Source organism: Anser anser (genome assembly GCF_964211835.1).
Source record: "Anser anser genome assembly, chromosome: 7".
NCBI classification, from domain to species: Eukaryota; Metazoa; Chordata; class Aves; order Anseriformes; family Anatidae; genus Anser; species Anser anser.
In genome coordinates, this window is record NC_139727.1 from 32,510,650 (window position 1) to 32,537,653 (window position 27,004).

At 42.3% G+C, this 27,004-nt stretch overlaps 1 protein-coding gene across 4 annotated transcripts in view; it reads left to right on the top strand.

The window, feature by feature from the left end:
* Window positions 1-658: 658 nt before the first annotated feature.
* HABP2 (hyaluronan binding protein 2) overlaps window positions 659-27,004 on the top strand; it is a 72,048-nt gene continuing 45,702 nt past the window's right edge. Inside the window, exons 1-3 of one of the 4 annotated variants that reach the window (XM_083844219.1) lie at window positions 660-828; window positions 1,000-1,072; window positions 1,205-1,327. In XM_083844219.1, the coding sequence (XP_083700345.1) occupies window positions 1,298-1,327 (30 nt within the window). In that variant the 5' untranslated portion in view covers window positions 660-828; window positions 1,000-1,072; window positions 1,205-1,297. Of the gene's footprint in view, window positions 1,328-27,004 lie in introns of all 4 variants that reach the window. The other 3 variants (XM_083844217.1, XM_083844218.1, XM_083844221.1) reach the window with 3 other exon arrangements.

A 27,004-nucleotide genomic window follows, 5' to 3' on the forward strand; every position in this document is an offset into this window, starting at 1 on the left:
CTACTTAACATTTCTAGTATTTGAAAAAACAATACCACTGCACTATCTGCTGAACCAGAGGAATATGTCCTTCTAACAAAGGATATATTCTTTACTCAGGTTTTTTTTTTTTCTGTTAAAAATCTGAAATTCTGAAAAGCCAGCAGCATAAATACATATTTTGCCTTGCCTTCTACAGCTACTCTTCTAAATAATAACAAAAAACAACTCTGGCTTCCTGTTGAAAACTTGAAAATGAGAGTGGATGGAAGAGTCACTACATGGTTTTGAAAAGCAGACAGAAGCTCAATGCACTCAGGCTCCGAGCTGGGAAAAGCTACATGCCTCAACAGAGTTAGTGTCACCACCTCTGTGCTCAGGTCTCTCCAACTTGCAAATTACTCGAAGATGTGTCCTTACCATACAGTTGGTACAACAATAAAGATAGAAATGCTTTTTTTCCCCAATAATAAATGGAAATGACGAAAGACTATGCTGATGAAAAGAAGAAAAGCAGATAAACCTAGGTTGTCTCCTCATAGGCCACCAGGCAGTGGGCTGGAATGGGGAAGGGTCCCAGGTGGGATGGGTTACTCCCTCAGACAGGTGCTGGTCATCTGGGGTGAGGCACAGCTGCAGAGAAGACATATAGGAGAGCTTGACAGGAGGCTGAGCTGCTGCTGGAGTCAGGCTTCAGAGTGCATCAATTCTGACTGTAGGAGGTTTGGACTCAAGGGTGTAAGGGGTTGGGACACCCTGGTGCAGCCTTGCTGAAATCGTGCTAGGTTGCGTACCAAGCGGGTGGCCTTAGGAGAGCACACTGAGGAGTCCCCGTGTGTTCTTTCTGAAGTTAGTCCCTCCAAACTGTTATAGGCTATTAGCTGTTTTCTGCTTTGCTCAAATAACAGGGGAAAGGGCTTGTTCCTATACTTGTTGGGGCTGTTTCCTACGCAAATATGGATGGCTGCTCTCTTTTATAAGGGAAAAGAAGGGTGACAGTGAGTATTATATTCTACACAGCTATACGAAAGTCTTAGTCTACAATGCCCAGCTGGCAAAGCACCTGAAAATCCAGCACACCAGACCTTGTGAGGTGCATGTCTACCCCTTGAACATTTGAGATTCTTGGCTGCAGGCAGGGAGATGGTTTGGCAGCCTACAAGGCAGTGGGGTGTAGGGGCTCTCTGGGCCCTTGCAATATCAGCTCAACCTTCTCTGAAACCAGTCAATGCCCAGGAGTCGAGAGCCAGAACAAGACATGCATCTCACCTTGGAAGGTGCAGAGAGGACTGATTACTGACACCTTGCCCCTAACTGGATGAGGAAGAGAAATTCCCCGGATCAATTGGTAAGTACTGACAAAGGTCTGATGAAGACCGTTATTTCCTTTCTCCTGTTGGACTCTGTTGCTCTGGGTTTTTTTGGTTTGTTGTTTTGTTTTTTTAATGCAGGAATGTTTTGTTAAGAGTCTTTCAGTAGAGGGTCTATGGTATTCTCTGCCCTGAGCTGGAAGCCCCTGTGAGGTTGTGCTAACCAACAAGGGGTTTGTAAACTAAAGTCTTGCTGGGCAAGCCAGGTGAGAAGGGCTACAGGCTACTTGACCAACGAAGAATAAAGGCATGGCAGCCAGAGGATTTAGATGAAGACATTGTTACCACTTACTGCACTAAACAGAGATCTAGACTGTTTTTTTCTGCACATAGATAATGGGTTGAACTTTAAATCCAATCCCTAAAACACAGAACTGCTTATTTGAGGAACAAAATCCTATTTTCTTCCAAAAATGTTCTACTGACATATCTTACAGCCTCACTTTTCTTTCCTCTTAGTGTGAAGGTTGGCTGTTGTGCCAAGCAACATTTATCTAGTATCTAATGGAGTGGCATGAAAGCATAGCAGGGAACGTTGTCCTGCTTGTTGTTCTGTATGCATCTGCCCTGACTTAAATCAACAGGCTGATTATGTCTGACTTGAGCAGTGTCTAACCTGTACCCCATTAACACGACATCGTGGCTTGGTGCTGTGTCCTTCCCAGAGGCTGCTGTTGTCAGGTGTACCCATCTGTGGTCCCCACTTCAGTTCAACACAAAGACTTGCTCTGTCACACCCCCAGTAGAGTGTTACAGCTACAGCCATGGAAGGAGAGCCAACTATAAATGAAACAGACTTAATTACTTCCCATGGGCACAAAAGCGCCCCGAGCACAGTTAGGAAGGTGGAACCTGGGTGACTGTCAGAGCTTCACCGTTCTCCCAAAAACCTCCTCCAAGGAGCCGGACTCCTCACTGTGTCCTGGTCTTGGCCTCTGAGCGGCCTCCCACTTGGAGGCACACTGTTCGGCTGCTGGAGATCTCCCCAAGTACCCAAAGCTGTTGCTCGTCTTGGTTTACCTGTGTACGAACTGCAGTGACACCTCACAGACAAGCTATGAGCTCTCCTTAATGAATGTGCATGGAGGACCCAGGCTGGAGAGATGCAAAATAACAAATGAATACAACTGTGTAGCCTCAGAGTGCTCCTAAAGAAAGCTGAGTATGTGATGAAAACAAGTTTTAATAGATCCTGACCAAACATCCCTATGTTGCAGGCCTGCGAGCAAAATCCAGTCTGCCTCATGCCATGTGTGAGGAGACTTGGAGAGCCAATTAAAACTGCAAGCAAAATCTTGAAATTTATTTTATTTTACTTTTATTTATCTATCTTGAGCAGAGGATTTTAGGATATGCAATCCTAGGCACATCTGAAGTGTACAGCACCTGTGCTTCACTGTGGTTTGGTGATCTAGCACTGGTATCCTGGGTGGCAGCATAAAATATTCACAAAGACAAATGCGAGCTGAAGCCGCTACAGGCTCCCTCTACCAGCTGTGTGGGCAATAAATAAAGAAATAAATAAAATAAAACCCACCCAGCTAAACTGGATGTGGCAGGCAAGCAGAAGTGCCTCTGTCTGAACTTGTGCATGTGTGAGTTAGTCTGTGTGCTTTAAGAGCCAAATTAGCAGGGTTTTGTGAACAATTTTCTCTCGACAAGTCAGGTGAATTTTATTCCCTGCTTTCAGCTGTTCCACTGAATTTTATGCAGCTCTCCAGAGACTTGCAAGCTCAGAGAGCTCTTTCCAAAAATGTCGTGTTTGCTCTCTCAGTTACATTCCTCGCCCTGTCAAACCTCCGCTGCTCTAGTCCCCATCTCTTTCAAATGTTTTTTTTCTGTATGTGTGCAAGCTTTAGTGACTGCATATAGCCAACGGTTTTTCTTCCAGTCAGCTCTGAAACAAAAGTGAAGTTAAACCACTTCCCTTCAATAGAAGGAAAGGGGGCACAAAGATTTAGAGAGCGACTGAAAGAAGGGCCTGCATGAGGCTGATGCTACATACGGGATGTGATGTCCCTTCCAGTCAGCATCCAGTCCCTTTGGTGCCCTGTCAGTGTCTCTAGGGGACGGGACACAATTTTCTACAATATGTAGGGTTTGGACAACTGTGGAAGAACAAGGAATAGAGAGGGAAGGGTGTGGAGGTTCCCCCCCCCCATGACCTCATCAGATAAAGGATTTGAGGTTCCAAATAGCCACTGAAGGAGCAGAGGCCTGCTCGGAGGGCCTGATCTTTCTGGGAGCTGCTGGATGTGTCTTTGACCATCATGGGCATAGCAGTTGCTCAGACTGGTCTCAGACCTCAACAGACTCACCCCTCCAGGGCAGGCTTGTTTCCCTCTGGTCTCTCCTGACTTCACCCACCAACTGTGTTGTGAATTAATGCCACGTGTAATGCTGGGGACACCTGCTGGCCTGGCCCGCAGGGCCAAGTGACCCCACAGTGACAGGGGGCTCGTGGGCACTCGTGACCGAAGGAGAATTTGAATGAGTGACCCAAAGGCAAAAGGCTCATTTGGTATCCTGTTACTAATCCCCTCATCCAGCCGGATCCCCATCTCTTCCCCCACCTTTTTTTTCTTAAAGGGCATTTGCTGCACCAGCTGCCAGAATATCTCAATTGCATCATGTCAACAGATCCATCTCAAACTGATATTTTATACTAGGGGAAGGCTGGGCTTAACTCTTCCATTAAACAATTAAAGCCATGCACACCAAACTCAAAACAGGCTCTGCTGTAACAGAACAATAAATATTGATGACTTGAGGCAAGTCTGGCTTTTATGACGTTTGATGACAACTGGTATCACTTACAAAAATTACATCATAAAGAAAAAGCAATGAAGTTGTATGTCATCAGACAACATTAAATGTCAAAAGAAATATGTTTATCCTTTGTTTTCAGATCCAACTTCAGTTCTAACATTAAATGAAATCTAGGGCTGTTCTCATATTTATCAGGCACTGGTGCAAAAAAGTCCTGGAGTATTTTTGTTTACTAACTTGCTCATTGCCAAGGGTGGCGTGTTGTTTATGTTCTCATTCTTTCAAGCCAACTTGTGCTGAGCAGAGGATCCTCTGAATTGAAACATCCCCTTCCTCTTTACCCCACCCACCTTATTTTTATCTGCTCTCATCCTCTGGAGGAATTGTTGGCTGCCAGCTTTTTGAAAACCTCAGGGTAATCAATGGCTCTGTTGGGCCTGGGGATGAGATTCATGGAGGTCAGGTATTAGCAATAAATCATGGGTTTATTGAAGATGTTGGAGATGAAAACAGTCTTTTTTTTTATCTAAGCTAAATAAATTAGGACTGTCTGGACCACTGCGGCACAGTTGTGGTTTAAACAAAATAAACTCTCTCTGAATGTGAACCTCAAGGTCCTATATATATCCAAGGATGTTAAAATAAGTGCTATTATTAGGCAATTATAGAATTTTCAGCTATTCTGAGTACTTTAATAGCTAGTGCTATATACATATAAAACAAAAATAAAAATGGAGAAGCCTTTAAATACATGTCTTAGTCATGAGGTCCTTTTGTTGGCCAAATTCTAAAAGTGTTTTCTTAGCTTTGCATGAAGTAACAGATCATGTGAAAATCCTGACCCAGAGCTTGTTGCAATGCTTGTTTTGTTTCTCTTTTGATAATTGACACAAATGTAGAAAAGTTACCTTTTTGGTGGGAACAGGTGGAAGAAAGTAGAGATGGTGCTCAGCAAGCATCAGGGAGAGTGGAAATGTCACTATGAGACAGTACATCATGGCATTCACCACGTCCTACCTACATACTTATTGGCACCTAAATATGAACCATTTTTTTTCAATTGAAGAGCATTTCTGTTGCATTTCACTGCTTCCAATGTCTGTTGGTATAATGCAGGGGAAAATATAATGTTTTTCAGCTGTGCCATATTAAATGAATGTGTTTCTGATTCTCCTATAGCCTGTACGTAAAAGACGGAGTTATCCACTGTGCATCTCCAAGGTAAACTGTTCCCTGAACTTCAGTGTCTCCTTGGACATAATCAAGATTTTGGTATTAGGAAGACTGGGGAAACCCTGCTCTTCAGTGTAACTTAAGGTCACTGAAGATTTCAGTGTTTTTCTTCTAGATGTCTGCTAGAAAGGGTTTGGGGGTTGTTTTAGACTCAGGAGGAATCTAAACCCGGACAATTAAAAACTACGCATAAAAAGGCGTTTCTAGAACAGTTTTTGCAGTAGAAGTTTCAGTTGAGGTTTAACTTATTGAGGGTTTTTTAGCTCATCCCTGATGAGAAAAAAGTAGGGGGAAATGCTGTATGTTGTTTTTCTTCTTGAATGGCACACAGGCTGTCAGTTCACAGGACCTGAATAATCACTGCTGGGTGTTAGGTCTCAGATTTTCTGACTGTTTTCAAGCCAGACAGGGGCAGCTGCAGTTGTTTTACACTAAGGAATTTCAAAGAATCATCATATGCTTTTTCTTATGGTTGAATTGCTTAAAATATTCCTGTTCCTAAAGTAAGCTGAATTTACACACATCTATATGTATATATAAACAAACAAACACCAAGGCTGTAAATCAGCTGGGGAAAAATGGTAGCAGTTGAAGCAGGAATACATCTAAGTTATTCTGGGGGACTAAGAAAACATCCAAAAGTAAATACAGCACACATAAAAAAACAAACCAATATATATAAATAAATAAAAATCAGGCATTAATAAGCACTGGAAGATATTCCATTGTTTCTTGCTCATTTGCATGTCAATACAGCAATGCTATGCCAGCGCAGAGCTACTTCATAGCAGCACTGGTGTCTGAGCCCAAGGGAACAATGTAAGAGGTCGTATCAGCACATTTGTAGGTTCACTGATTTCTTTTCCGTGTGCTCTGGAAAACAAAACAAAAGGGGAAAGACTGGCGGTGTATCCTACGTGGTGATTTGTTGCTGACCTCTCCGGTCTTCAGCACAAGCACAGTGGCTGGTTTTCCAGCCTCACAGCTGTAGCCCCACATGGTTTATGTTGCACAATGTGGGGGAAGCAGAGACCTTTGAATTCCACCGTGGGCTCTGCTGCTGTAATACGTTGCTGTAGCTTCACGGTTAACACAGCACCTATCTGGGTCTGCTTTGACTACTGGCTTTTCCTTGCCTGAACTTAGAGGTCAGGATGTCTTTGGCTGAAATCAGAGCAGTCAGCTTTAATTATCACTCTGTCAACTTCTACAAAACCTTTTATCTGAGGGTTCCAGGGCATTTTACGGATGTTAAGGGGCAATTTTGGCTCTGTTACACAAACACAGCTTCCTTCAATAAGCTGTATTTGTGGCTCTGATTTGAACCAATTAACGAAGTTTTGTATTCTCACATCAGCAAATCCTCTTCAGAGGAGGAGCCTTCAGCAGCTGTGACATGGAAAGCATCATTATACAGACATGTAGGGTGAGAAACAGGGAAGATGCTGTGTGTGCAGATAGGAAGGGTAAGCAAGCCTGACAAGAAGTTCCTGCTTCAGTAGTTAAATAAGGTGAAGTACTCTTCTGAAACACTTTCCTTGCACCTTATCAGTTTTACGTAGGGTTCCTGTAACTTTCCTTAGCACTTTCCACTGCCCAATTATCCCAAACCTGAATTTTGTGGTTCATGCTTTCAGATGGGTAGTGTTCTCTACAGGCTTAACTCTGGGCTACATCCTTCGTTGGATGGTTAAGTGTGTTGAAGTTGCAGCTGTAAGACTTGGTCTTTATGGAGCTAGCTCTGAGTTGCCTTACCTGCTTAAGATGACTGCTTAAACAAGTCCGGCCGTTGCCATGGGATAAACATGAAAAACTGCTCTGAATTTGCCCTCCCAGTACAGCTACAGCTGTATTATTCTATTTATTCATTTTTAAATGCCTGGGAACCTGTGCTAGGATCCCACCATGCCATAGTACCAAAGCAACAATAGGAGACTGGCAGGGAAATCTAAAATCTCTAAAACTAAAAATAAATTCATCTACCGGGGGATACCAGGAGGAAAAGTAAGAGCTGCCAATACATGCAGCATTTTTTTTGGCATATCACTATGTGCCAATTTTAGCTTGTCAACTGTTGCTGGCAGTAGGCAGAGAATGTGAGTGACTTTCATTAATTACCATTTCTCTGCCAACATAGATAACCAGAGCTTTCTTCCACCTCACTGATGTGCGCTGTGACTTTTCTTCCTTTTTTTTCCTCAGTTGCAAAACTTCAAATTATCTTTTTACTCAGGAATTTTTGTCAGACCTTAAGTATGATTTTTTTTTTCTGGATGGAAATTGTATCTCCTTGATTTAAGCTGTGCTTTACACTTGCATGTTCCTTCTTGGACACTGAATGTTGAACAGCCTTCATGTAGTTTCAGCTGTAAAATTTTTCTCTTCTCTGGACTGGATTTTTTTTTTTGCATTTATAGAGAGCTTCAGAGCCAGGCAGGGAATCCAGAACTCCACATTTTCTTTCCTTTGGCCACAGGGTACCTCTGCAGAAAGCTGGAATGAAAGGGGTCAAAACAACCCAGCTGGGGAAGATGGCGTGGTGTTCATGAGGCACAGTGTATGGCAATAACTAATGCATTTGAGTAAACCAGCTAGAGAGCAGATGTTGCTGCTTAATCTGTCTCATATTTGGTAGTTGCCCTTTCAATGGTGAACTTTACCTTCCATGCTGTACCCATGACTGCCAAAGTGTATAAGCAAGACCTCTAAGAGGAGGCAAAACCGTTTGGTGTAATAAAACTTCCTAACTGCCATTGGCTTGTTTGTGGTCCTAGACCAGCAGGACTAAAATGATTCTAATCCTTTGTCATTAGCAAGACCTAGTATTTTCTTCATTGAGTGAGAGGTAACTTTGAAGGCCACGTGGTTTTTGCTCAGGTTTGCTCCATGATTCAGTGGCTGATTTTTCTTCCTACTCGGAATATTTATTCACATTTGAACAAATAATGGATGAGCAAGTCTGAGAAAAGGGACAGTTAATTTAAAACACTGATTCAAGTCTGGTGTATTCAGAACACTTTGTTTTATGTTTTCGTTAACCTAAGCTACTGTATTTCCAGCATGAATGGGAAAAGTGCTGGAATCTTCCAGTAAAAACCTGCTCAGTCACTCCACCACTTTCTGTGAGGTTAAGTTAAGAGTTTTCTTCTCTTTCAAAAGTTGGATCTGCTCTGGTCACTACTGGAAGGCTCTTTCTGAATTAATCCCTGCAGTTGTGTGACTTAGACTGACTTACAATAGTGTGTTGGTGCAGAAGATCGACCTGTATTTAACACCTGTAATCTGTTCCTTTTTACAATCTGTCACTGAAATCACAGCAAAGAGTTTAGAACCAAACCGTGGTTTATTTTAATGGTGGGAAGACAGTGTTGAGAGAGTTTTCATGATGGCAAACTGTTGTTATCTAGCTCTCCAACAATTATTCTAAACACATGTAGTTTCTTCATGTCCTGGAGGGTGTCTATAGTCTAGTCTGATTCCTTTTCTTCACTTAATCACCTGGGCCCTGACATTTATCAAAAAAGTTAGTCTTGCAAAACAGATGGAGTGGAAATACAATTTTTTAAAAGTAATAATTTGACATGCTTCTGTCATGCCTCCTTCAAATTATTCAAGGCGTTTTTTGTGCAGTTCTTAGCCTTTTATTTGGTTCATCTGCTGGTTTGTCCTCCCGTATATTATTAAATAAAATGATTCATACAAGAAACATAGATATCTAAGTCATCACACCATGGAACATGCGTGCAAGCTCCTGATGACCTTCCTACCAGGTGAGGTGTCCAGACGGACTATTTCATACCTGTCACAGTCCAAAATACTATTTTCAATCTTCACTTTAGGCTCCTCTTTCTGAACCAGGGTCTGCGTGTCCCTTCAGGTCATTTTTCTAAGCAAATTGAATCTGTGCTCTTAATCCCTTCATCCTGGGGGTGTTAAATCTTCACTAATTCTGCCGTGGGGCCCTGAAGCCTTTCAGTTTTCCTCGCCTTCAGGCTGTGCCACAAAGAAAACTAGCCAGGCTCGTTCTTGTAACTCAGACGATGTTTCAGAGTGAAAGTCTATGAAAAACTCTGCTAATTGTGCTTACGTGTTTGCTTCTGCATGATTATGTTCAGCTGCTGATCTCTAGGAACTGTCAAGCCTTGTTAACTAATCATACCTTCAGTGGAAAAATTGGGTCTGACAGCTTCATGGACATAAATGCCCTCTAGTGACTGGTGATCACTGTAAGGAGCTGTATTTTGTGTAGAGCTCGTGTATTCTTTGGTATGCATCTTATATGGCTGTTGAAGAGTTACTTAGCTGGACCTTTGCCCCCTTATGGTACCGGACTGTTACAGGACACTTTATTAATGTTTGCTTTTTGTGAAAACATTCGCTATTTGTCCTTTTTAGCTCCATGCTACATGAAAGCTATTATATGTGAGAAACCACTCTGCCACTGCTTTAAGCTTTTCCTTTTTCCTTTCCTCCAGTCTGGAGTAGTCAATTTCTCCCCAGCGTTGCTTGGTCTAATTGTATTTCTCCACAGCTGGAATAGCTTTGCTCTCCCTAATGACTGGGAGAAATGGGAAGGGGAGGATTGGGAATGCATGGTTGCATTTCCAGCTCTCACTGTGAAATCACTTTTACAAGTAGAGCTTTTATTAAAAAAAAAAATAAAATAAAATAAAATAAAATAAAAAAGCTACTTGGATCACTAATTCTGTGTTTCTGCTCCTGTTAGCCATGGTTGAGCAATCCTGTCCTGTGAACCCCCAGGAGCTATTACAAGGGTCTTGGACCAGGCAGTAGATCCTTCTGCCAAAACACTGAGGAGGAGCTTTTGAAGTCTTGGAAAAGAAGATCAAATGGTCTTCTAGATTTTTGAAAGCTAGAGCCAAGAAGTAGCTGGAAAGGGCTGTAAGAGAAGTATTCCTATGTGACAGGTACGTCTTTTAACCTGTTTCTTCTCCACTTGTTGAAGAGTGCTATCTGCTCGCTGGATCTGAGGGTTCAGACATTTGGCTTCTGTCTTTTGGTGTGGTAGTTATGCACTGGCAAGCAACAAACTAGGTGGCTCCAACTAGAATGGCATTTGCTGGGACAGTGGCAATGGGACAGACATAAATGTCAGAGGAATACAAGTTCCTCCTGTTTCTCTCCATCGTCTCCCAAAAGGAAGTGCCCAAGATATCTTAGGATACTTTTTCAGTCAGCCTGTTCTCTGAGGTTTAATAAAATTAGTAAATAGAGACCCTTTACAGGGCAAGCAGCTGATATTCCCAATATTAATGCTGAAATCTAGGCATCTGCCATTATGCTCAGCTAGAGAAAATACTTGTGTACTGGTTTTCCTATGGAAGCTTCTCTGTAACCAAACAACTGTCAACCTGTGTACCCATGTATTTCTGTGAAAAAGGCTAGGACTGGAGCTGTAAATATAATTGTAACGGCTTGGATTTTTATGTATCAGATGGAAGGGCTGTGCTTTTTATTGGTTTGGAGGGAAACTGGTTACGGGAAGCGTGAAAGAGAACAACGGGGATGTGCGGGAGTGGAGACAAGCTATGGGGCCAAGCTGTAGTCTGCCATGGCACCACCAATCTATGTAAGGAACAAACTCCATTTAAAAAAAATATTAATAATTAAAAATATCATCAATTTTGTAGGCTCACAAACAGCATGACCTTCATCTAGAGGAAAAATATTTAGAGGTCTGACAGCATAGCTGTTGTTGTTGTTGTTTTGTTTGTATTTAGCACTTCTTGTTCTGCATCTATTTGGGAGCTTGGCATGGAAATCTTTGCTTACTGTCCATTTGTGTTGTCATTCCTATCACCACCAGTTTCTTGGGAGCGCAGGCTGTGGCTTGGGTGACCGAAGCATGCTTAGATATGTTACTGCAGGGTGTTGTCAGGAGTAAAAGGACTCTGTGGAGACGGAATTAAAGGCCAGTACATATAATATGCAGAAAAACATAGCTTTGGGTAATGCTTTGCAGCAGGCTGTCATAGAAAGTACCAGAGACACTCACCAGAGCTTGATGTGAGGCAAAGTATTGTCACAGGTTGGGATCCACTAGAAACAGTGAAAGAATAAGTGGCAGTAGTTTAAGTCATGGATAGTGTAGATTGCATGGCTAGAAAACACTGCTGAAAAGCAAGGACTGCGGGAGGTCCCTTCCAACATCCATTGATATCACACCATCTTAGATTTATAGAACAACCTATGGTACAAAGAGAACTGAAGGTTTCTGAAACATTTATTCCTTCTATGGAGCCTGTAGTAGGTAAGGAAGAAAGCTCTGGCTGGGCTGTTAGTCTGGACTTGCTGGCTGTGGCAGTCCTTCCCTTGGCTAGCAGGCTGCTATTTCTGGGGAAGGAGCATGGTATCGTCGGTTGGACTGCTATGGGATCATTCCTGTTGCTACCAGCCTGCTCCCTTGTCCTGAGGTGGGCTCACCTGACTCCTGGAAGTCCTCCTTCCCTGCTCGTTCATCCTTATCTCTGTGCCTGAACAGGCTTTCTGGGGCTGCAGGTTCTTTGTTGCTGGCAGCCCCCGCTGAGGTCCCACGTGCAGCCGCTGCTGATTTGCATGTGTCTGCATCGCTGCCAACAAGCTGCTGCCCGCACTGACCCTTCCGGGTTGGGTTTGGGTTTTGTTTCTTGTAACGCTGCTAATCCCCAAACCTTTTTTTGGAAGCCTTGCAAAAATCTGTAGGCAGTGTGAGCGATATCTGTAGAGGGGGGGAAAAGCATCTGATACTGGCTCGGTCTCATGGTGGCTGAAGGTTTCACATTAGCCTGACTTGTGTGGGGCTTTTTTACATTAGGGTATTTGCAATATTTGCTACATAAACATCATTGGTGTGCTTTCATGCACATGTATGTCTCTTCTCCATATTTCTCTTAGAAGGGTTTCTCATTGCGATTCATATGCCTGTCGCTTTTGGGTGTCACTGCCTCCTGCCATGCTAATTAAACCAAAAAAGGGGGAGGGGGTAAATAGCCATATAAATAAAAAATACAGATTTGTCATATTTGACAAAGGCACGGATGTTAAAACAGAAGTTTTCAGCACCATGACTGCTTCCTTGTTACACCTAGCTAATGGAAAATACAACTAATGCTGTGGTTTTTAGTGATTAAGTGGTTAATGATTTAATGAACTAAAAAAATCTCATTTGTTGCATCCCTTGGACTCAGAAAAAACCTCAAAGAGCTGATTTTCTGTGTACCTCAGTCCAATATTGCTACCTGCTGGGATATGAACACAATCTCTAAATAAATTGCAAGTGGCCTTGGGCAAATGGAAGAGTTTCGCTTTGATCTTGCTAGAGAGAATGAAGTCAAATGTTCAATCAATCAATCAAATTCATAACTTCTAGCTACAATCGGCCTGACAACAGCCTATTATTTATTTTTAAAATCATATATTTCATTATTGCAAAACACACAGTCTCTCGTGGGGGGAAAAGACTAAATTATTGATAAGCCTTATATGTGACTGAGTTTGTTGTTTTTGACATGCTTGTCACTAACTATTGTCAGGAAGAATTTACTAAGATGTTTAGTCTGAAAAGTTGGCTGGGAATGTATGTTGTGCCACACTTAAACTGGGTAGAGGAAACTTTAATAGCTTCTTTCTTCTTGAATTCCTAGTTGGTAAAGACAGCTGAAGGCAGACAGGGCTTTCTAGCGTGAAAACAATGCATTCAAACAAGTGTCCTTTGTTTTAATTGCTGCAAAACAGATGATTCAGGCTCTGAAATTATCCATGAGGTGGGGATATGAAACTTTTAATTGATTTATATATTTCTGGAAATAGCAGTTCTCAGGCTGCGGAGTACTTATGTAAACAGAAATGGGAGAACAATTAACCCCACACCTCAAGAGTCTGTTTTCACTCATGTTTGTCAAAAGCATCTGAAGAGTGGGTAAGAGAAGAGCATGTCAGAGGAGTCTGTAGGGAGACTTACTTCACATAGCCACGCTATTATACAAAAGCATTTATCGAGGTGTTGTAACGGGTAGTTATTCCAACACAGCCAGTGTGTGTGAGGAAGCCGCACAGATGTGTAGACACATCTCCCACGTGGCTCTGGGGACCCCACGACTGACCTATCGCTATGTGCCCAGCAATGGATAGAGTTTTTGTAGGAGAGCCATGACCTCTTCACTCCCTTATTGCTAGTTCTGCGACCCCTGTGGGTCTTACATGTCTGTAAATAAAATACAAGTACTCAAGAGACCTGGGTCCCTGGATATGTCTGGGGGAGCTTGCAGCAATACCTGAGCACCACGGGAAAGAAAGAAGTGAAATCCTGGCCCTTTTGAAATCAATGGATGTTTTTATCATGGACATTTTTAAGGTCAGGATTTTGTCCGCCTGTGCCTTTAGTCATTATTGGGCAGAGCAAGGAACCAAGGCGAGTGCTATGACCCCAATCCAGCAAGAGATCCTCCAGCTCAGTACAGAAAGGTACAGAAAAATAGCAACTGGTGTAGGGGAATTGAGGAATGGTGAATCTAGTGACTCTTAAACACATTGACATACGTATTTATCCATAATACATATTTGTGCACTCCTTGTCTGCATCCAAAAATGAGTCATAACTAAGGTCTTAAGCATTTGTGTGATTAACATGTAAGGCATTGAGCCTTACAAAGGTGCTGCATAATGTATCTGTCAATACATACGAAATAGAGCTTTCACTGTACCTTCTAAAAACAATTAATGAAATTAGAGTTATATTTTTTTTGCTTGTTTGTTTGTTTCTGAAAGAGAAATTACCAACTTTTATTTTCAGATGGCCTGAACTTAAAATGTCACTTGTTCCTTGTGCTGGTACAACTGTCCAACAGATAGAGGGAGGCAGGCTGGTAACACTGCCCTTCTTGCTGCAGGGAAAGGCAGGCATGGCCCCTCCAACCCTGCAGCCTGATTTCAAACCCCAAACCTTCAGGCCTGATGCTCTGTTCCCTGCTGCAGTGTCTTTTCGTCATCCTTGCTGATGCAGGTTCAGGTTATCTCTTCTGATCTGCAACATGGATCTCAGCCATCTTTTGGATCTGCTGCTTATTCTGCACCTATTCTTCTAGTGAAAGAACTGATACAGAAAAATGGTGCAAAATACACAGAAAGCATCCAAATGGCAAATGAGACCTGTTCTATGTGTAACTCGTGCACAATTCCTGCACTCATGAGCCATAGATAGGTAAGGGCTAGCTATTTAAACCTGGTCTTACTATCTTTCAACTCTGTATATTGTAACCTGTATTTGTAACAGGATTTTTCTAACAAGTCTTTTTTTTAAAGAAAAAAAAAGGAAGAGGCACCACCACTTCTGGGGTTGAGGTGGCCTGCTGCAACAGTAGCAGCTGCTTTAGTGCAAGTGAGACTTCAGGGTTAAATTCTCCAGATTTCTACTTTTATTATATCTGTGAATGAGGTGTCTAAAACTTTAGTATCACAGCCATAGATCTTGGTGCAGAATCCTGAGGGTAGATTTTATGTGAAAGTGATTCTATTACAAAATTAATGTGATTAGAAAAGATTTGCTTTCCTTCCAGAAATGTTGGTCTTCTCTCTGAAAAGTCTAAATAAGATATTGTATTTCAGGTTAGTATAATACTGAGCTAATTTTTTGTTTGTTTGTTTTGGTATATCTTGATTCAAAATAAAATATTTTGGGCCAGTGCAAGAAGAAAAAAATGTTGCCATAATCTCCAAAATGTGGTTTTAGTCGCATTGAAATTAAACATCTTACTAATTCTGGCTGTGTTTGTTCCCAAACAGTTTGCTCGATGAGCTATTTGATATTTCAGCATATTATATTGATTTCACAACCATGGAATATATCATGGGTTAGAGGTTCCAAGAGGAGGCAAAGGAAAAGCTGAGCAAAAGGGTTGATTTAACCAAACTTTAGCCATCTAAAAGTTGAATGTCTCACCCAGACAGGACCCCTCTGGAGGCACTGTCAGAAGAGGTACTTGCAGATGGTCCTCCCTATGCTACAGGCATTGAGCACAGGCATCTTTCTCCATGGGATGACTGTCTCCGTCTTCACTGACTGCAAGGGGAGGTAATATTGCTAGCTGAGACCGGAGACCTTGCACAAACTGACAAGAAGCAAGCCTTGCCGTGAGGGAAGTGGGAAGTTTGGGGCTGGATAGAAGGAAAGCTCTTTTTGCATTGGCACAGGCTGGGAAATTTCCACCCTTGAAGACTTTGCTCATGGCTTTGCCTGGTGAATCTGATCTGTTGAAGATTTGCTCAGGAGGTTGGACTAGAGACTTCCAGAGGTCCTGTTGAACTTAAATTCTTCTGTAAGGTTTCAGCACGTCCTTGTAGTTTTACTAAGCAAACTTGACCCTTATACTGTGTTTCAGCAGTTTGTCTGCATTGCCAAAATGGGCTCCTGCCCTTGGCATTGCTACTTTAGTGAGAGGTAACGCATCTGTCTTAATGTTTAGACTTTCTGCAGATAGATATAAAACACTCTTTAAATAAAATCATGTCTCTTTTCTTGGTGAGGTAACTTTAAGTGATATTTTAACATCAAGATTTAAAACTAACATTCAGTTGATTTTTTTGAGAATCTCAGTTGACGCTTGAAACCTTTAGGTGATTGTTTGCTTTGCAAGAAAAAGGGGGAGATGAATCCCTGCTGCAAGATGTGTTGCCTGAGAGATAGCTGAGCTGCTGAAGTTCTGTAGGGCAGTACCTCTGGTGGCTATGGCTTCTGCAATGGAGCACTGATGATGAACAGTCCTCAGGGCTACAGGCTGCTGGGGACACAGCAGTGCCACCATGGGCTAATCACAGATACTCAATACACTTCTGTATCTGCGTACCAGATCAGCATGGGTCAAACGTGATTTGTGGCTATTTTAAACTGAAGGTGGGACTTGCATTTTAAAAAAAGTCATATTTGGAGCTTTTACAAACAACAACAACAAAAATCTCAGGAAAATGTGTAGTTCTGAAATATTTCTTCATTTCTCTTGCATTTCCTGGCTTTAGCTGCTGTTATTTCACAGTCACAGAAGCAATAATGCAAAGTCTCCCAGCCTTTCCAGGTCCCTCTGTTCACATTTGTCAGAAAAAACACTGCGGATGTAACAAGCTGTGGATGTGTCTGGCTTTGGGGAACTTCCCTTCCCAGGGCTTGCTTAGCAGTTCTGAGCATGACCTCGTACAGTTTGTCTGCTTTATGTTAGTCCTATTTGCACCTAGATTTGGATCTAGGCTGTGAATGCCTTTTAAGCCTCGGACCAATTCACACTTGTTGCAAAGCCAGGAAAATGAAGCCTTTCCTGAGTTTTACTCTTGTGGCATCATTACACCATGTAATTATAGACTATAATGTTATTTTATTATGAAGGTTTAGTGAGATGAGCAGTTTGGGACATTTAATGCCTAATGTGCAGTTCAACTTGGCTTTGATTGCTGTTATGAGATTTATTATCACAGGGAATGCACGTTCCACTTGACACTGCCATGTGTCTGTCTGAGCTGAGAACACAGACTTTTTAAGGCTAGAAAGATTTATTTGTTCTTTTTAATGTCTGGGACTAGATTTTTGCATGGCAGGAATGTGTTGCATAAATACACTCTAATCCTTCCAGGTACAGGAGAGGTATAGAATAATTTGCTTTATTTCTGCTTTTCTCAACTGGGTGAGAAATATTTCAAAGATCCTTTCTGCCAGGTTTCCACTGGCCTATAAGTGACTATTGTCTGTTTTCAGAAGTTCACAGGTATATCAAAATGTACAAGCAAATATCCATCTTTCCTCTTAGCACTCACACAGGCTCAGATCATCGTGGGAGGGCAGTGCCAGTGTTGTGTACTTTGCCAGATGCTTAGCTGCTGTGATAATGAGGGCTATTAAGGAAGCAGGGATATTAGATGCTGCAATCCATGATAGTGGGGGATTGTGCTTGATGACTCAGAAAGGTCTCCTCAGCTGCTGTGTTCCTGTGTTTAAGGGAGGTGGTGTTCGTTACCTGCCAAGCAGCCTCTGATTTACAGTCTCAAAGCACTGTGAAGTGTCAACACCAAATTAATTTCTTTGTGTGTTGGTTGTGATCTCAGAAGGTCCCTTCTGATACTTGGTGGTTGCAAAAAGGTGGTAAATTCAGCTCTGAGGTTGTTTTGTTTTTTTGGCTCAAGCGAACATCAGAGGAAATCTTTTTCACTCAACTGTGCTATTGAGAAGAGCAGGGAAGTGGCTCAGTTGTGCAGCAAGAGACGGTTAGGAGTGATTTCAAAGGAAAAATGGTACTTGTAAACTGGATCGTCCTGTGATTTCTCTTAACCAGGTATATTTTGCTGTTAACTGTAGTCAGGTAATTGCAAGTAAACTACATACCATCTGTGTGCCAACTTGTCCCTGTGGAAATAAACACGCGGGGTGTAATTCCGCTACAGTGGGTGGATCAGCCACAAGACGATGAGCATCAATTTCTTCTGTTTGAATCGAGAGGCCCTCTGTACCAGTCTCCCATAGCAGCAACTGCTGGAAGCTGACTGCATGGCCTACCAAGGAGGACGTTTAACACCAGTACGTAGCACAGGGCATGTTCCTGTTGCCGTTACAACTCTCAGAAATTTTTCATGGGCTTCAGTAGTCCCAGCATCCCAGCCAGAGCTTTGAGCATGTTTAGCAAGGGATTGTGTATGAAGAGCTTCGATAACATGGCATGCCTACTGCCTTTGGGTTTTGTGAATGCTACTGCTTATGTGATATTCAGACGTTTTCCCAGTGAGCTTGTACACGCTGCTGCCTTATCCTGTGTTGGTTTTGGCTCCCTGTTCTTCTAATTTAATACAGGATTTCATGATCTTGAAAGCTGAGGTCTGAAGGCACCTTTTTGCACAGGCAAGCAATTGTGCGCCTTGCACACTTACAATATTCAGGCATTTCTGAAGAGACTTGAAGTGCCATCTGAATGTTTGCCTCTGGATTTTGTTCTTTTTGTCAGCAGTAGGCTGGCATTTTAACATACCAAAAAGAAGCATCTCCAGAAAGAAGCCCTACAAACAACTTGATATTGTCTCCAAGTGGGAAGTGAATGTAAACAAACCAGGCAGCATAGGATGTCTCTGTTCCTTCCTCTGTCTTTAGCAACACCCTTGCTGGAGAGTAAACTGAATTTCTTCAGGTTCTAGGGATGGTGCTCATCTGTGTTTCATGCTTTATCAACGTGTAATCATAGGCAATCATCTGCTTGTTCAAAAAAATATTTGACTGCCTTTAATGTTCACCCCATAAAAGATTGGCCACAACAAACTAGAGGAATGGAGTTTTATTCTTAAAGAGAATGGGGCTCTCTGAACTTACGAAGGGACAAAACTGAAGCAAGAAGACTGACAAGCAGAAGACTGATTTTTGCTATGCAGTAACATTGCTTAGATCTGTCCTGCTCCCAGGAAGAGCAGCACTGGAACACACCACCGCTCATCAATGTCCATCCTGATCCTGGCACGTGGCTTGGTGTCTGTCCAGCAATATTAAATTTGCTATATTAGCAGGGGACATGATTTCACAGAGGCAGTGGAAAAGAAGATTTTAGCTTCATGCTTGACTTTCCTAGAATGACACTTCGACGCCAACTGATGACCAATCTCCATTGGTCTTATTTTAGTCTAGCTTCTTAAATCATAAAGTGCTTATATCCCCATTTTTATCCTTATGGTAGCATAAACCACATCTCATCTTCTGGATATAAGACATGGTTATCTATAAATACATGGGAGACTGGATTATGCAAATATGCTTGTTACTCTGTTACGGCGCTGGTAGTTGTTGGTTTATGTCTTTTTTAATTTGAGCTCATTAACACTTGAGGCAACATGTTTTTTTCCCCTGTGGTTTCAAGACAAAATCACAGGGAAAAAAAAATGTTGCCACCTCTACTTTGTCTGAGCTGAAATGTACAAAAATAAGAGGCTGCAAATTGTTGACCAAACCTCCTTCAGATCCACCCTACCCTCACACATATCAGTCCTTGTTTTCTCACTCCTGAGCTGAAAGTATCAAACAGGAGCAAATGTACAGTTTTTTTAATAGTGGTTTCCATAGAAATTAGGCAGTTTTTCCGCTACACCTTAATTGCATATGTTGCAGATCATGTCATAAGTCACTCTGACAAAAAGGCCAGGAAACCTTAATATTTTTGTTTACAGTATGTTAAACAGATGTTTTTTTCAGTGTAGAGATAAGACTACATTAAATATGATTTTATAAATAGAGGCTCGCACAGCTCAGCTCCTCTCGGGACTGCTCTGATTTGCGCATTGGATGATTATAATGGGTTTTTAATTACACCTGTGAGCCAAGGTGTATATCAGAACTAAATTACAAAGCACCCTACAGTTGAGATTTTTCCAGTGTACAATGAGCTGAAAAAGGCTTTTTGTCCATAAGGACAAAGAAATTATTTTTCACATTATTAAAATTACAGAAGCTTTCTGGGCAAATGCAGTGATAACACAAGATTAAGACAGACAAACTTTATTTGTATATTTTTATTATTTTTATTTATTTTGGAAGGTGCTTAGCAGTTTTTTCCCTAGCGGGTTTAACTCCTTGTGAGCAACTGACTGAGCCTCTGGGATTTTCATACTTGGTGATGAAGTTTATAGCAGGATACTGACTTTTGTTTCTAAAACTTTCTTCACAAGAATAAAGAAGCCCAATCATACAAATAAACAAATATGAACGTTTGTGTGTTTTTTTAAAGTGATTTTTCAGTCTTGAAGGAAAGAAATTGAAATAGTTCAATTTTTTTCTGAGCGATCTGCAGTTGTCCCTTAGGTTAAGAGGTACATCTTTGTGTACTATGAGGAGTCAGACAGCTTGAATCCAAAAAATGACTATTTTGGTCATAAATTGGTGCTCAGAAAAGTAACAGAAGCCCAGTAATTCCATATAAACATGCAATTGGGCTAATATTCTGAACAGACTTGCTTAGTACAGGCTCTTAAATGCATTATTTCAAACATAAATATGTCAGCCTGATCCAAGGCCTGCCAAGCCTGGTGGAAGTAGGCCCTGTTTTCAAAGGTTTGTTTTGGTTTTGACTAGATCCAGCATCTTCTGAATATACCTGAAACACTGGCTGCAGGACATTACTGACATGGTTTTGTATGTTTTATCCATGTTCCTGCCCTCTTTTGCCCAGAACTGTCGCGCGCTTCCTTCTGTTGAAATATGTGGTGGCTTGCTGCTGCTGTCAGGAGTGACAGAAGGCCTGGGCCCAGAGGGGACATGCTTTGCAGGGCTGCCACCCTCTTGAGGGCTACACAAAGGGTGTGACTCCAAAAGGCACTGAGCTTGCTCAGGAGCACAGCTTACTTAGGTGTTAACCCAGCAAAAACATAGGTCTTGGCTAACCTCTGCATACATTTCAGCATGCAGCAGCTTCTGAATCCAGACCTTCTAGTCAAGATCAACTAAGGCGGGCGCATAAATGGTTTTCAGAAGTTTTCACAGTGTCAAAGATGATCGCTAGTCATTGCTGAGTTCTCACTACTGTCACACGTGTTTTCCCTTTTCCAGCAGTGTTCCTGGGTGGCCCAGCACACCAGGATGCTGCGGGTCATGGCGCTGACACAGGCCCTGTACCTGGGAGGCCATCAGCCTGGGAGCAAGCACTCTCATGTTTGGAGAGGGCTGGGCTGCAAGTGTGAAAAGTAACAACTGACATGTCTTGGTTCCTGGATTGCTCTCAAGAAGAGTCATTTCCCTGCGTGACTGAGTCTTTTGTTCTGTCTTACAAAAGTCTTCAACTTATTGACTGCTGTAGTGAACTGGCTACAATACGTGATTATCTAGGTCTGTACTTCTCCAAACAGCACGAGAGCAGGTGCTCCCATAATGTGACTCTGGAATGCACAAGTCCATTCAAACAAGGTGTTTGTCTTGGTAGAAGTGTAAAAAGATATTTTATTGCCAACTTCCTTGTTACCATCTGGCTAATGCTAATCCCAATTGTTTGCCACTTCCCCAGCTCGACACTGTTAGGCTAGTGAAGAGAACAAGAAATCTCTTTTCTTCCCTTTGTTTTGAGAAGGGAAGGAGTTCTTTTTTTTCCCAAAATTTTGGGAAATGATGAACTCGTCTATAAAGAAATTAGAGCTGATGGCAAACAGAGCAATGGTCACCTGCAGATACAATGTGGGAAAGCTATGCAGTCCAAGGAATTCTCTTTAGTAAGCTACAAGAAGGAAAATAGTGCAAAAAGCACAGCAGATGCTGTGCAGGGAAGGAACCCTTCCCTGTTGAGTTTGTTGCTCATAGATGAGTGGTAAGTGGGCTGAATTTGTATCCCATCCTCAAATGTCTTTCAGAGCATGAGCTTGTTGTTTTTATAAAGGTATTACTTAACGGCCCAAGGGTGAATGGACCACTTGAGATAAGCGATACTTGAAGCAGCCTATAGGCATGTTGTTCATGAATTTTTATTTTTCCCTGAGTTGAATTAGAAATGAATAAGCTAAACGTTAAAAGGTAGTGTTGGAAAAGTAACAACAACAACAAAACAAACATATAATAAAGGATAGGGGGAAAGGCAGGGCATAAGATTAAGTGGGTAGATGGAAAGATGGAAGAAATGGAGATGAAAAGAGAAAACTGAATAGCCAGAGAGTTGGCACTAAGTGCAGAGGCATTGGTACTAGGAAGTGATTCCAGAGGGAATGGTGTTATTTCAGTTGTTCTGCTCCAGAGGTGCAGAGAGCAACTGACTGCAGCTACTGGCTTGGACACTGGTTTTGGAGACTGGTTTCACCCACCACAAGTGTTAATGCTGGTTTGGTGGCAATGAAGGGCTTTTTTACAGTTTCATAGAGCAAAAATGGTATGTGATCCCACTGAGCTCTAATCTGACAGTGAATGGGGGTGTTTTCCATCACAGGCAGTGGCTCTGGCTCAAGTCAAATTAAGAGGGCTCACTCCTCTAGGGTGTCATCATGCTATGCTCCTTTTGTACCAAGTCAGAGGCTGGCAAACAGAGAGCCTCCAACTCCAATTCCTGGGTATCCCTCTCTTGGAAATATCAAAATACTGGCTGAATCCTGCTTGATTTTTGGCAAGCTAGATTTGGCATGGTTGCAAATGTCAACTTGTTTGATGAGTTAAAGTGGGGAATAGTATTTCTTTATTTTACTTAGTACTTGCATAGGACCATGAACACAGAGCAGAGAAGGCCAGATTTGTAACAGATATGAGTTCTCTATAATATTTCTATTCCATTAAACCAAATAATTTTTTATCACTTGGGTGAGTCTCTTCCATTTGTTGCCAGATGCTGACAGCAGGGAGTCTTTCCAAAAGTTCTTTTTGTTGCTCTGCTGGCTTTGGCCACTGTGGGATGACTTGGAGAGCCCCTCCGAACCGAACAGAGCAGGCCTGCCAGTTTTTGACACGTTTTTCAGGGAAAGCATCAGTGCAGTAACTGAGTAATGTCCCTGATGTTGCTGACTTGAAAAGTACCCAGGTAGTATGTCTACTACAGTTTTCTGTTAGAAACAAAATTACCTTTGATCTCCAAACCCTCCATTTATTATAACTCAAGACCAGAAAGGCTGATACATGAAAACGAAGGCACAAGCATGTTAAAATGAAGCTGGCCACATCCCTTTCTGTGGTGTTTCAGCCCCTTGTTGGCACATGCCTTAAAGGCCTCCAAATGACCAGTGAGCATGTTTGCAGCAACCAGAGACATACAGTAGGGCTGTATCAACTGTAGTACACAGCTTTATAACAAGTAGCTCTCCAGTTGCTGTCAACCTTGACAAGCATCCTATTGAAATGCAGATGCCTTGTTCTTGCACGGAATAGTTCAGGCCGAGTCCCTTCCTCTGGCTCTAATGAGAAAGAGGACACGCTTCTGATGATACATAATCATCTCAGGTTGCCTGTGCCTTGGGGTAGGGCCAAGTTGTGCAGGTGCTTTGCACATCTTGCGCATGATTCTGTTATGAAATTTAATATTGGGCCTCTCCTATGGATAGTCCAGCCAGGAAAGTTCAGTGGTATCAGATTTGTCCCTCATTTTTTGACTTTGTGTTGGTAAGTGGGATATGACCTCGGTCTTGCAGAGGAGAAGAAATTTTATAAGCTTTTACATACAGGTGAAAGGTGTTAACAAGTATTTCTGACATTCTAATAGCCTTCCATTTAAGCATTATTAATAAAATCTCCCTTTTTCCTTTAATCACCAGAGCTAGACATTTCTGAGCTTTGCCATTGTTTGATAAGAAACAAACACGTAACAAATCGCACTTGACTAATTTTGTTAAATTCTACAGGAAAGCAAATGTGAAGTCAAGTCTCTAGAGGTCGAGTCTTTGGCAAGAAGAATTTATAAGCAGAGTACGTATCTATTTGTTCTCTGATTATTTGCTCTGCTGACAGTAGATGAAGAAAAGACGAAGCAGAAGATTTGTGCTAATTTAGAAAAATGTTTGAAAATGTTGGGCTTGCAAATCCAAATATATTAGCTAAATGTTATTGAATAATAATGAGAACAGGCGTGTATTGACCAAAGGACTTTGGAACTAGGCAAAATTAATTTGTATTTATTTAACCCTGCCTTTCAATGGATCTTTGTTCACGTTTCTACTGCTTGGATTTCCTTGTAAGAGCTGATCTTTCTTTTTATAGCACTTCTTTATTTTAGTAACCAGCCTAAGTGCCTTGCTTCCCTACCAAAGCTTGAACAAGAAACGAAGTAAATATACAAAGCAAAGGTTTGCTCCTCAGAGGTGCTATTGTTTGTACAATGGCAAAGCACAGGCACCTCCGCTGAGGCCTGGGCCACCTCTTGCTGGATGTACAGTAACCCCAAATCTTCACAGATAAAAAGCTGGAAGAAAAGAAGTCTGTTATCTGTGACTCCTATGCAGTGAGCTGAAGTGGGGAGCGAGCAGGAGATCTGTCCACATCTCTGGAAGCAGTGATCCGGGCTTCCCCGAGTTGCAACCCCTTACCCCAAGCAAGTTTCCCTCCTCTCATTCTAAATGGAGCTCTCCACCTGATGCCCTTTTATTACAAAATGAGAAACGTTTCATCATATTAAAATGAAGAAGGAAGAGTCAGAGGGAAGGAGTTCTGAGAAGGGCTTACAAGCAAAGCATAACTACTGAAAGTGAAAAAACAGGATTTTAACCACCTTTGCTTCAAAGACAACCTCCTTGTCCACCCCATTCCCACAAACACCATGCAGGAGGTGAACTGGAGATGAGCAAGTTGCCTGCATAATCTTCTTCACTTTTCCAGTGCCTTGAGTGCTTTCCTGGCATTTATGTGCCCCTGTACCACTGTGCTTTGCATGTCCTCCATCTCTCCTTCTGCAACCCATATGTGGGGTAGCTGGGCTGATTTCATTCCTGCATGTTGCTCTGTGGCAGAGACCTCAGGAGGACTGAACGCTCCTGAGCTGTTCCCAATGGACCTGTTTCTGAGCTCTTTCCTGAAAGCTCTGTGAAAGGCATCCCCCAGCTTCCTGCCGCTCCAGGGGCCTGCTGGCCCAACTGCATCAGTCTTTCTCTCTCTGGGGAACACAGAGGACTGTTAATCATCACTCTTTTATAATAGCCATTCGTATTTGGAAGATTTTCCCCTCTGCCTTTTTCTTTTGTTGCTAGTAAACCCATGTTTTTCTGCCTCTGGCCAGTTCCAGCCCACCTGTGTGTGCTGGTGTATCCAGAGCTTGAGCTGGGGCCCTATGAGCTCAAGCACTTCCACTTCCCACATCTCTCCTTCTATAGACCCCTTGTCCTTCCCATGCCCTCCTTTTCCCCCTGGAGTGAAGGATCCCCCCCATCCTTCCCATTTGGGAAATGCTACTGTGCATGGATTCTTGGAGATACCAGTGAAAATGTTTCCCAATGCTGAAATCAGGTGGCATTTCTCAAAAAATAAGAAGGCAGAAGATCATGTTCCTTTTTAAGGGAGTGGAGTGTTTAAGGCTTTTAAGCTTTCCCGAGGATAAGGTAATGAAGTCCTCAGCATGTTCACAAGGACTGTTGCCCACACGTACACGCGTTATCTGTAGCAACTCAATACTTTGTAGAGGACTTTGGAAGTGTGAGAATGAAACAGACTCTTTTTAATCTCATTTATTTCCTCAGGCCATCTGGATTTAGTATACAGTCAGGACGCCTGACAGGACAAAGCTGAACCTTAGCACTAACAGGTTCATATGTGCTTTAAGAGCCAGCACTGCCTGCACTCAGCGTGCTGGCTCCAGTCTTGGCTCGCTGTGAAGCCTTAATAGCTTTTCCACAGTTTATGCGTCTTAAAGTAGGCCCAGCTATGACTTCTTGCCTCATGGGGTGTTGTGAATGCTTATTACTCATTGCTGAGAGTGGACAGTGTTACTGGAAAAAAAAGCTAGAGGTCTTGTTGAAGGCTCATTAAAATCTTGCAAATTTGGCTTGTGTAAAGTCATCCTCGGGAATTACCTGCTGAAGTCACTTTGCACCTTCTCGTGTAAGAACTGCAGAGCCGAGCCTTTAAAATGCATTTCAAATGAATCTGCTCTCAGCGTGGTCAGGAGAATCTTACAACTGGCTCCAGTAGAAGCACGGGATGTAGTCCAAAGTGAAGGAATCAGCACTCTGGGAATTTGAATGAAATCTAGTAACTAATAAAAGAGAAGTACTTTTGTTTATCCGTGCTGGCAAGTGGCCTGTCCGTAGTGGGAGCACTAGTGCCCGAGTATGTTCTTTATCCATTTGGATTTATATGATGCTAAAATGGGAGCCTGGCCAAAGCATGAGGTGCCCCTGCCACAAAAAGCAAGGACAAAATACAAGCTGAGCTCTGAGAGCCGTTCATGAAATCCGTGCAAAACACAGCTAACTCCATGAAATTGCTGCCTACACTGTGGTATATAACCATATATACCATATATAACCATGTGTGTCATTCATATTTGTCTATCTAGGATAAACTTACACCAAAGATGCTGCTATTTTGCTGATGTCTGTGCAGTTCTAAGAGAATGGTGGATGTATTTGGGTATAAATTGTTCCAAGCATTGCTTAGAGGCCTGGATATTTTATTGTCTCTTATTCCTTATAGTTCCTGCCCATGGAGGACTCGGGTGGTTTGGTCAGCTTAGCTGTTTTACTGCCTTGGAGTAGCACCAAGCCTCTGAGCAACAGGCACACGTGTGCCCCTGCCTCTACTCACCGTTGTCAGCAGGCACGAGCAAGCCATTAGTCAGATTTCTGGGGTTTAAAGAAAAAGTTCTAACATTGATTGATTTATTTTGATGGGATTGTAGCAGAAGGAAGGTTAAACTGCTGCTTTTCCAGTACTGCCAAGCTAGCTGATGTGTGGCCCTATCTAGCCCTGCTGTGACTGTTGTGTATTGAAACAGTGTTGATGGTATGTGTCTATGAGAAGGGGGATATTCCCTTTTATTTTGCTGATTCACAGAACTGAGGAGCAAATATTCTACTTAGGCTTCATAATGGGCTTTAAAATTAGGTGGTGGAGTAAGAAAGAGCTATTAGATATGATGCCTTTTCCTGAGCTTTACACTCAACCTACTCTGTAAATTGAAAAAATTTGGTCTACTTAATGCATGGATGCAAAGCTGCTGGAGGGAATTTAGAGAAATCATTCCACGGAGCTGCACCTTAAA